At 43.9% G+C, this 12,076-nt stretch overlaps 1 protein-coding gene across 1 annotated transcript in view; it reads right to left on the bottom strand.

Annotated features, from left to right (window-relative positions):
- Window positions 1-10,304, bottom strand: part of LOC127007882 (carotenoid-cleaving dioxygenase, mitochondrial-like) — a 51,670-nt gene extending 41,366 nt beyond the window's left edge. The window contains exon 1 of the mRNA XM_050879327.1: window positions 9,851-10,304. Within this exon, the coding sequence (XP_050735284.1) occupies window positions 9,851-9,920 (70 nt within the window). The 5' untranslated portion in view covers window positions 9,921-10,304. The remainder of the gene's footprint in view (window positions 1-9,850) is intronic.
- Window positions 10,305-12,076: the final 1,772 nt, after the last annotated feature.

Below are 12,076 nucleotides of genomic sequence, written 5' to 3'. Positions count from 1 at the left end.
TTTAATATATCTCGTTTTCAGCCGGTACTCCATCGCATGCTTCTGAAAATCCCATCGCTACCACAACCACCACCACCGCCACCCTATTCTCGTCTCCTCCTCCTACTCCTCCAACCCTCCTCCTCCTCCACCCCCACGTAGGCAGAGAGCAAGGTGACTTAACAAGCAGCAGCAGCCTACTAACCCCGATCCTCGTCCTCAGTCGCTGCATAACGGGGTCGCGGCGAGCGTTTTGCCGGGAATGGAACTTGTGTGAACCGAGAGATGAAGTTAGAAAATAATAGTAATAGAATCCAAAAGTAAATTGCACGGAGAATGGAAGCGAGGAATTTAGAGGAGATAAAAGCCAAAATCACGTATACCAAGATGGATATGTATGAGAACCGCGAGATAAATAAACAAAGACGAAAACCAAATAAAACCGCAAAAGAAGATGGGAGAAAGGAGAAAGGATAATTGCTCCTCGGGAAAGCGTAGGACAGGAGGAGGACAAAGAGGGTGAGGAACGAAAGATGAAGAGAAAGAATTACCAACCAAACGAGGAACCAGCGGAAGAGGAGGAGGAGGAGGAACAAAGATGAGAACCGGATAAAAAGCTAAAAAAATGAAAGAAAGGAGAAAGGAAAGAAGAAAAGATATGTAGTAAAGGGAAGGGAAAGGAGGAGGAGGAGGAGGAGGAGGAGGAGGAGGAAGAGGAGGAGGAACAAAGATGAGAACAGCAGAAGAAAAATATGATAAAGGAGGAACAAATAAGAAAACCGAATAAACATCAAAAGAAGAAAACAGGATAAAGAAAGGACAAAGGTGAAAGAAGAGAGAAATAAAGGAGAAAGCACCACTATTCATCGGGAAAGGGAAAGGGAAAGGCAGAGGAAGGGACAGGCAGACTAGAGAAGGAGGAGCAAAGAGGAACGAGAGAGAGACGGACCTTCTCGGAAACCTGACGAATCGGGGAAAACACAGAGGTGATGTCAAGGGCGAAAGGAGGGAGGATCTGCTTTCTCGGCGAAGGGAGAAGATTTTTTTGAAGGTGAGACTCAAAAAAAAAAATACACCTCCTCGAAGAATGATAAATGGGAAAAGGGAAAGAAAGTGAGTATTTGGGATTGAGACGCCAACAAAAAAAGCACGGACCCCATCTCCTATAAATAAAAATAGTAAATGAAAAGTGGTACAAAGAAATGTGTGGAGTTCGTGGGAAAGGTGTGTTAGAAGAAAAAGGGAAGGTAGGTAAAGGATGGGTTCATGAATGCAACAAAATTATACCTCCTTCAAAATAAATAAATGAGATGAACCTAGACTATAATTACATGAAAGATGAAGAGGAGGAAGGAAAGAGGGAGGACAGGTTCATGAATACAACAAAACTACATTAACTGCTTAAAAAAAAATGTAATAAAAGAAATAGACTGAAAAATTAAGTCGGGAAAGAAGGAGAAACCAACTTAAGTAACAAAGAGAAAAGAAAGCCTAGGAAGAAACCATGGACAGAGAAAACGAAAACCCAATTAACAACCATTATAGTTTCCCACACATTCCACTGCGCAATCAACTCTCGTCCACTAGACTCCACTACAGCAGATAAAGTCACAGCTTCAAATATTCCTACAACGGTTCTTATCATAACCTCCACAACATTACTACGTCTCCTCCACACCCTTTTCACAGACCTTAGACCACCAAAATTACTAATATCAAACACTAGCTCACCACAGTCTGCCAAAATACGACACAGCAAGGAAACCACAGCACGTTAATCCACAGCCCTACAAGTCTGCACCGCCGCCCCATCTAGCTGGCCATATCCTAGCCCCACAGCCCCGACAGCCACCACGAACGCCTCACAGCTCCCTCAGCCCCTAAAGACCTCACAGACAACCACCATAGACCCCAAAACTTCCAGGGACCCACAGCCGCCACAGAACCCCCAAAAACTCACACAAAAGACCCACAGCCCTCGCAGACACACCACAGCCCTCACAGACGCCCCACAGACAACCACTAGACACCCCACAATCCCCACAGACATCCCACAACACCCAGAAACACCTCATAACCCCACCAGACGCCTCACAGACCCCCTCCCTCCCTCCCTCCTTCCCCCCGCGCTGACCAGAGGCTGCCCATATCACCGCTAACCTGGAAAGCCTCGCCTCCTAAAGGTCCTCAGCGAAAGTGAAAGATGTCCACTTGGGGTCAGTTGGCGGATTTTGGCGGAGACAGACAGACGGACAGACAGATGGACAGAGACGGACAGACAGATGGACAGACAGACGGACAGACAGACGGACAGACAAACTACCGGACAGTGACGCAACTCTTCTCTACTCTCCTCTACTCTACTCTTCGTTCTCCTTCTCCTCTTACTCTTCTTTCTTATCATCTTCTTACTATTTTCATCCTTTCTTCTTGTTCTTCTTGTATTGGTTCTTGTTCTCCTCCTCCTCCTTCTCCTCCTCCTCCTCCTATTGTTACTATTATTGCTATTTTTTTCTTCTTAGTATCATCATCATCATCATCATTCACTGCTATATTTTTATCTACAGCAACGTCATTTTTTTTCTCTCTCTCTCTCTTTGCATCAGCTTTTGCGACATTTTTTTTTCTTCTTCTTTCTCCTCATTCCTTTCCTTTCCAGACTGTCATTATGAGTCCTCCTCCTCCTCCTCCTCCTCCTCCTCCTCCTCCTCCTCCTCCTCCCATCCTTCCTAATCCGTATATAGGGACATAATAATCTGACGTGGATGACGCAAGAGTGTAAGAACGAGAGGCGACTGACCGTAAGGAGGAGGAGGAGGAGGAGGAGGAACGCAAGAGAGGGAGAGGGATGCCAGGAGGCCGTGGGAATGAATTTAGCGTTCATTTGGCACCAGTGTTCTCCTACTGGTTACTTGTGATATGGCAACACTGCAGACGCCACTATATAACTCGAGGGTAGTGTGTGTGTGTGTGTGTGTGTGTGTGTGTGTGTGTGTGTGTGTGTGTGTGTTAGGTTACTCGCTCTAGTTACTTTCCCTCTCAATGGACATACTTAAAACACACACACACACACATAAAAGGTCATCTCACAACCCGACAAGACCTTTTTGGAACACACGCTAATATACAGTCAATGGGAGGAGGAGGAGGAGAACAAGAACAATGAACATAACAAAAAGAAATAAGCAAAAATAAAACAAATTAAAAGGATACAAAAAATAATAAGAAAAAAAGAGGAAAAAGGAAAAGGAAAAAGAAGACGAAAAAGAAAGAGAATTATTTAACAAAGGACAAGAAAATATCAACCTCACTAATCATCTTGCAAGCTCAAAACAAACACACAAACACACACACACACACACAACCCCTCTTCTCTATCTCCTAATCTCACCCTTCATCCTCTCTCCCTCCTCCTCCTCCCTTCTCTTACCCTCCCCCTCCCCCCCCTTCATTCACTCTTTATAACCACTAACAAAAGAAAACGCAGAGAGAGAGAGAGAGAGAGAGAGAGAGAGAGAGAGAACGGCTCCTCCTCCACCACTAATTATACTCCTTGCAATTAAGAAAAACATGCAAGAGCCCTTTTCCGCAAGCCTTATATAGTCATCGTCACCCCTCGAGGACTCGCTGACGATGACGAGGACGCGCAATTGTACTGAAATGTCTCGGTCTTGTCGTTCGTCTCTTCCGCGTTCAGAACTTTTCATCCTTTTTAACGGGATCACATTTCTTGGTTTCCTTCTTGCGTGAACTGAATACAAAAGGGGAAAAGGAGGAGGAGGAGGAGGAGGAGGAGGGAAGAGGGAGGAATAGGAGAATGAAAAAGGAATATCAAGGGAGAGAAGAGAAGAGGAGAAGAGAGGAGAGAATAAAAAGATTAGAGTAGAAGAGAAAAGAGAAGATATGAAGGGAAGAAAAGAGCGTGTGTGTGTGTGTGTGTGTGTGTGTGTGTGTGTGTGTGTGTGTGTGTGTGTGTGTGTGTGTGTGTGTGTGTGTGTGTGTGTGTGTGCATAGCCAGCATGACTCAGTACTTCTCTCTCTCTTATTACGTCTAACTACATCAGGCTGACCATTAACTTTACTACCCACTATAATACTTTTTTTTTTCCTCCACCACCACCACCACCACCACCACCACCACCACTAAAGTCAGTCAATCCATACTCCGCCCCTATCACTCTTCTTCGGTTACACACACACACACACACACACACACACACACACACACTCATTTTTACTCTTCCTATCCACTCCTTTACTTCTCATCCTTCTCTTCTCTCTTCTCCTTCCCTCCTCTTCCTTGATATCCCCTTTTCTTCTTTTCCCTCCTCTCCCTTCCCTTACCTTCTCTTTCCATCCTCTCCTCTTCCCTTCTCTCCCTTTTGTCTCCTTCCTGTTGCAACTTCTAATTTTCCCATCCCTTCCTCGCCCTTCCTTTTCCTTCCCATCCTCTCCTCTTCCATCATCTCCCTTCTACTGGAATCTCTACCCTTCCTGTCCCTTCCTCGCCCTTCCCTTTCCATCCTATCCTATCCTATTCCCTCCTCTTCCTTTTATCTCCCTCCCATCGGAATCTCTACCCTTCCTATCCCTTTCCTTCCCTTCTCTTCCCATCCTCTCCTTCCCAGAAAATCTACCCTTCCTATCCCTTTTCTCTCCCCTTCCTCTCCTTCCCTTCCCATCCCATCCTCTCCTTCCCAGAAAATCTAACATTCCTATCCTTTTCCTCGCCCCTTCCTCTCCTTCCCTTCCCATCCCAGGCCCTGCAGCACGCCAGAGCCAGACAGCACGGTGGGAAGGCCAGACAGGAGAGAGCCCCAGGATCACCACGCCGGGAGCAGGTAGGACATAACTTATAGTCAGGTATCACAGGTTAGGTTTTCCCCTTCCTCCTCCTTCTCCTGATCCTCCTCTTGATCCTCCTGGTAACCGTCCGCCCTCTTCCATTCTTGTGATTCTATGTTTTGATGTTCTTCCCCTGTTTTCTTTTTTCTTCCCTTTTGTTTCTCCTCGTTTTTGTTCCTCCTTCCTTTCTTCCTCTCATTCCCGTACCTCTTATCTCCTCCTTTCTTCTCCTCTTCCCGTTTGTTCCTCCTCCTCCTCCTCCTCTATTTTGTCCTTCTTCCCTTTCCCTTCCCCATCATCTCATCTCCCCTTTTCTATTTCCCTTCCTCTTTCTCCTGTTCCTTCACATGCGTCTCTCTCTAATCTCTCTCTCTCTCTCTTTCTCCCATCTGCCTTCCTCCTCTCTCCTCTCCCTTATTTAGCATCTGTTCTCTCCCTCCTCTCTCTCTTTCTCCCCAGACTGCCTCCTTCCTCCCTCTTCCTCCTCCCTTCCACTCTCCCTTCTCTCTCTCTTGCCCTCTACCTCCTGCCTCCCTCCTCCTCTCCTTCTTCCCTTCCCTCCCCTCCCTTACGCCTCCTCCTCCCTTCCTCTGAGCATCACCAAAAAGCCACCGCGTAGCTAACAGTTATCCTTTCAACCTCCGGGCAGCGACCCAGACACTCTCTCTCTCTCTCTCTCTCTCTCTCTCTCTCTCTCTCTCTCTCTCTCTCTCTCTCTCTCTCGACACACACACACACACACACACACACACACACACACACACACACACACACACACACACACACAGAAAGAAAGAAAGAAAGAAAGAAAGGAAGAAAAAAGAGAAAAAAACACAACCACACTTTTTTCATACCAAAGCAAATGAAAGAAAAAAGAAAAAAAGCCATGTTACTCTTTTACTAAGTTACGTAAACAACAACAAAACAAAAGCAAATAAACAAAACAATCTAAGAAAAAAATGTGGCGCCTGAGAAAGTGAAAAGGCAAAAGAACCAAAGAAGGAATGAGGCAAGATTAGTCTTTGTTGACACACACACACACACACACACACACACACACACACACACACACACACACACACACACACACACACACACACACACACAATCGAGGGCATGTTAGTTTACCAAGATGCAACACGACAAAAAAAAAAAATTATGAGAACAAAGAAAAAATAATCGTACCAGGTTTAATTTGACCCCCCCCCCCCACACACACACACACACACCACCACCACCACCACCACCACCACCCCCTTCCAAAAGTTCATCCACCCTTCGTACTCTTCGAAACCCCTCCCCCCACCCGCTACTCCACCCTCTCCTCTCCTCACCCCGCGACTTACATTTGACCTCTTCCACTCCCCCTCCACCCCCATGCAATTCTGTCTCAAACCTATCTTAGTATCAGCTTATGTTTGTTTGTTTTTCTCTCTCTCTCTCTCTTCCTCCTCCTCCCGCCATCCCTTACCAGACTATCATTCCCCTTTATAAATCATCCTCCTCCTCCTCGTCTTCCTCCTCCTCCTCCTATATCTCCGTCCTTCCCCCTATCCACCAGTCCTATTACCAAACCTTCCCCTATCCACCAGTCCGATTGCCAACCCTTCCCCTATCCACCAGTCCTATTACCAAACCTTCCCCTATCCACCAGTCCCATTACCAACCCTTCCCCTATCCACCAGTCCCATTACCAACCCTTCCCCTCTCCATCAGTCCCATTACCCCCCTCCGCCAACCTCCTGCCCATGTTGTTGTCAGGGACCTATGAAGCGATACAAGGCGATAGAGATCAAGAGAAGAAGAAAAGGACACGGGCAGGTCAAGGGGCGTGTCATCTATGCCCAAGGTGACCCCCGCGACCTAAAGTTGACCGCTGACCGCACAAAACACTCCCTCGGGGCCACATTCTAGGCTGAAGCGGTTTGCCTCTTGCGGTTATATAGAAAATGGGAAAGAGGAAGAAAGGAAGGAAGGAAAACGAAAGAAAGGAAGAAAGGGACAGAGAAAGAAAAATAAAGAAAGGAAGGAAGGAGAGAAAGGGACAAAGAAATAAATAAAAATAATGAAAGGAAGGAAGGGAAGAAAGGAAGAAATATAAGAAAAACGAGAGAAAGAAAGAAAGAATTGAAGAAAAAAAACGAAAAAGAAAGAAAAGGAAAGAAAAAAGAAAAACTACGAAAGAAAATGGAAAATAAGTAACCGTGATAGCAATAACAGGGATAAAAGAAAACAGAAAATAGAAAAAATACAACAGAAAATGGGAAAAAAAAACAAAGAATAATGATACCAATAACAGTTTCCCTTGACTAAATAAAACTATATCGTGTCTTTTCAATATTACTTTTTTTCTTATTTGATGGTACAGTTATTTTCATTAGACAACCATCGAAGTTAAATTACATAGTCCGACGGTAAGCTGAACAACTAATAAAGAACAGCAAAATCAAATATAAACAGCAAAACCAAACACATGATACAGTTTACCTTCCCGAGCTAAATATAGACCCCATACCATACCTGTTCTCACCTGCCCCTGCGACCCTAAAATATCACCTGAATTAGAAGCCCTTTTACCTGCCCCTCACGACCCCTGAGCCACCTAATTAGGCCTACCTGTACCCACACCTGCCTATACTGTCTACATGAGGGAAATATGTTAGTGTAAAAATATATATAAAAAGAATATAAAAGAAAAAGTGTAAGAAAAGAATAAAGTGTAAGAATAGAGTATGTGCTATCTTGCCTTATTTCACACACACACACACACACACACACACACACACACACACACACACACACACACACGAACAAACAAGCAAGCGAAAGGGTACACCGTTCACACACACAAAGTAACCTAATTCTGTGTGTGTGTGTGTGTGTGTGTGTGTGTGTGTGTGTGTGTGTATGTCCACCTTGACTCGTATTACTGATATTGTTGTTGTTGTTGTAGTTAATATTTTTTTTTTTTATTCATTCCTAGACATATATTTCCTCTTATTTTTATTTTCTCGATGCAAATATTCCTTTTCTTCCTTTTTTTTATTTACTATTTCAATTTCTTTTCCTCTTCTTTCAAGGTATTTCTTTTATAGGTGTTTTACGCTTTCTTTCGTTGTTGGTTATTTTATTGTACTGTTAATACCTGTTATTCTGTTTGTCTGTTTCCTGCTTCCTCATTCACAAACGTTAATTTCTTCTTATTCTCGCATTGTTACTATTCTTCGCAATCCTTTCTTCTTCTCTCATTGTTATCATCATTACTGCTAATATTTTTTTTCCTTTCACTGTGTATCGTATTCTTACTAATTAATTTTTTTCATTATATCATTGTTACATTTTCCTTTCCTCCGCGTTCTTGTATCAATTTCCCCTTTTTTTAATTTCCTCCAGTTCGCCTTGACGCTAATCTTGCTATCTATTACACGTCTTTCAATTTCCTTATGGCCTTTTAGTATTATCATTATCTTTACTATTATTATTATTTGTGGCTCTCGTTTTCCCCTTTCGTTTATCGTCAAGGATGTTTTCTAATCCATTAAAGTTTTCACTCAGCCTTCGAGTTTTGTCTCTTTTTTTAGGGGGAATTTGTTACCATTTTAGCATCGTCCTAAATCATCGTGTTACTACTTCTTCATCGCTAATACAATACTGGGAATAATATTTGAGTTATGCGAACACCGGTTAATTGAAGTAACAATGTAGGAGTAGATGAAATAGACAAATGATGGCTGTAGGTAAATGAATGATGTGTCTTGATACCCCATGAAATTCTATATCAACAAAACGGTTTATATGGAACTGATTATATAGCGAAATCTGCTTTATGAAACTTTATCTGAATCATTGCTATTATATTTCTTTTTCGCAACTGTAGTAATAATAACAATAATAATAATAATAATAATAATAATAATAATAATAATAATAATAATAATAATAATAATAATAATAATAATAATAATAATAATAATAAACAAATAGTAAAGAAATCCGTCTAATAGAAAAATAATAATATTCGATAATAGCAATAACAAAAATGCCACTTGAATTTCAGCGTATAATAAACGAAATATAAAACAAACTCACGTGGCCGGTAAAGATAAGTGAAAAAAGTTTACGCAATATGAGCAGCGCCATTTCGTTCTCGTTGTATCACATAAGAAAATAATACAATGATAAAAGTCGCCACGCGCCGCATGAGAATATGTGAAAAAAGTCTCCCTCCACTGGTTTAATTGAGCGTGTGAGCAAACGTGTATTGCGAAACGTTTTATTACGTTTTTTCGTCGAACACTTAAAAATACCTGCCGCCGAGTTTTGATCTTGCTTGGTCATGGCCGGGCATAAAGTTCAGTGTGTCAAGCTTTTTTTGTTGTTTTCTATTGTTGCTCCGTTGTTTTCGATAATTGATAAGTGTATACGATCATTTTGAGGCTTTATCCTTTGCACGATGCCGTGAGACCCCTGACCAGCAAGCCAGGGCAGGGAGTCAACGTGGCCCTTAGGAGCATGTGAGTCAGCGGCGCCTCGACGGGGAGCAAAGGGGCGGCCGCGGGGGTCAGGGAACACCTGCACGCAACACCTTGACACCCGCGCGTCAACACGGGCGCGTGGACTGTTACAGCCCTGGTGACACATTGTTACAAGTTAACATTACACACATCAAATATTCATCAGAGCGTGTTACATGGCTGCTGGGACGTGTTACATGACCAATGCTTTTTGACATGATACAAACAGCACGTGTGTTTGCTGTGCAGTGACAAGGTGACCAACGCGTCCCGGACAGCCATGCAACACGTGTCTCGGCGGCGGCACAACGCCACGCCCTGACCTGCAGCACGTGTCGCGGGGCCGCACGCCCACTAGGCCCATGCAACACGTGTGCCAGGGGCCCCCGCGCGTGGGCCGCAGCCTGGCCAGCACGGCGGGGCCAGCCAGGGCCAAGCAGAGCCAGGCGGGGGCCACGCACGTGACCACACACACACACAAACACACACACACACACATACGCAACACTCACCCGTCAGCTGGGCGTTCTGCGGCTCCACCCGCTCCTCGATGGTGTTGAACATGTTTTTGAAGTTCTCCATCTCTCCCGTGTGTCTCTCTCCGCGCCTCACTCAAGTCACTCCTACAAGGCGAAGGGAAGCACTTGTGGAATTTGCACAGGGCGAGGACTGTGTCTCTCTGCGGAACGGAAAGCGCCAAACTCGAACGGTTCTGCGTCTTCCGTGTGAGCAATGTCTTTGGCTGAAAGCCGAGAGTAGCTCTGCTCCTTAGGTGCTGCAACACGGCAAAAGTAACCAAGAACGGACACCTACGCGACTCTCTCGAGACTTAACTCAAGTTCTCGCGGTAAAAGGGCAACAGAGAGCGAGCGGAGGGAGAGGCTGGGAGAGAGTAGGCTGACTCCACGAGAGCGGGCTGCACCGCAGGACTTCTCTCGCTGAGGTCTAGCCGAGAACTGACAGGAACTTGTGCCCACCCCAACACTTCTCTGCCGTCCAAGGCCAGCCGGAGCACGCCCCTCCCCGCCCCCCTCCCCCGGCACGGTCACCACCACCGCAGCTCCTCCCACTCCCCAGATTTACTGCCACACACATGTCCATCATTTTTTACCATTGTCGTCCGTCCTCCCGCTAATGGAGTTGTATGAATATTACCACCACCACCACCCCACCATCACAACCAACACCACCACCAACACCAACACCAACACCACCACCACCCACCACCAACATCACCACCAACACCACCACCACCAACGTCGCTGCTCGCCTATGTTTGGAGTTTACGTCACCACCACGATCACCACCACCACCACCGCCGATCACTCCCCCTCCACTCCCCCGTCCTTCCGCACAACCTTCCCCCTCTGCCAATATTTACGATCTCGGAGTCTTTAAGTTATTTAATCACCAACAAAACACAGAACATTACCTGGCTACGCGACACCTGGATTGCCCATCACCTGAACATCTCATCGTCACCACTTCCTCCTCCGCCCCCCACACAAAACACTCTAAATGAACTGACTATATCTTTTTGGCTTTTTTTTTCTAGTATATATATTTTCGGGAGAAGGAATTTTAAAGGGTATCAGTTTACAAGAACGTCCACTCTAAATTAACTGACTATTATAGATCTTTTAGGCTTTTCCTCTAGTATATATATTTTCAGGAGAAGGAATTTTAAAGGGTATCAGTTTACAAGAACGTCCACTCTAAATTAACTGACTATTATAGATCTTTTAGGCTTTTCCTCTAGTATATATATTTTCGGGAGAAGGAATTTTAAAGGGTATCAGTTTACAGGAGCGTCCACTCTAAATTAACTGACTATTATAGATCTTTTAGGCTTTTCCTCTAGTATATATATTTTCGGGAGAAGGAATTTTAAAGGGTATCAGTTTACAAGAACGTCCACTCTAAATTAACTGACTATTATAGATCTTTTAGGCTTTTCCTCTAGTATATATATTTTCGGGAGAAGGAATTTAAAGGGTATCAGTTTACAGGAGCGTCCACTCTGAATTAACTGACTATATCTTATGACTTTTCTTTCTGTTATATTTTAAGGTATGCAGTTTCAAAAGTATCAATTAAAACACACGTCCATTTATTATATCCTATTTCTTACTTAAAATTTATCCTCTGGGGCTTTTTCCTCGTGTTATATTTTAGGAAGCACCAGTTTTTGTTTTTTTGTCTTGCTTGGTCTGGTTTTTTGTTTGTCGTCTTTAACGTTCAAAGAAATCTGAGTTTCCTTCACTCTAAAACAAAACAGTCTGCTCAGGTTAACCGTATCAACTGCTTTACCTGTTCAATACCTAACTTTCCCTCTCACTTCTACGTCAAATCTTCTACACTAACTCGAGAACAGCTCCAGAAATGTAAAGTTAATCAATTACTCAACTCTCCTTCACTATTCAACTCGAGAACAGCTCCAGAAATGTGAACTTAATCAATTACTCAACTCTCCTTTTACTATTCAACTCAAGAACAGCTCCAGAAATGTGAACTTAATCAATTACTCAACTCTCCTTTTACTATTCAACTCATTAACAGCTCCAGAAATGTAAACTTAATCAATTACTCAACTCTCCTTTTACTATTCAACTCGAGAACAGCTCCAGAAATGTAAACTTAACCAATTACTCAACTCTCCTTTTACTATTGAACTCGAGAACAGCTCCAGAAATGTAAACTTAATCAATTACTCAACTCTCCTTTTACTATTCAACTCA

The sequence above is a fragment of the Eriocheir sinensis genome, chromosome 36 (assembly GCF_024679095.1).
Source record: "Eriocheir sinensis breed Jianghai 21 chromosome 36, ASM2467909v1, whole genome shotgun sequence".
NCBI classification, from domain to species: Eukaryota; Metazoa; Arthropoda; class Malacostraca; order Decapoda; family Varunidae; genus Eriocheir; species Eriocheir sinensis.
This window is presented reverse-complemented; position numbering and strand designations above follow the sequence as displayed.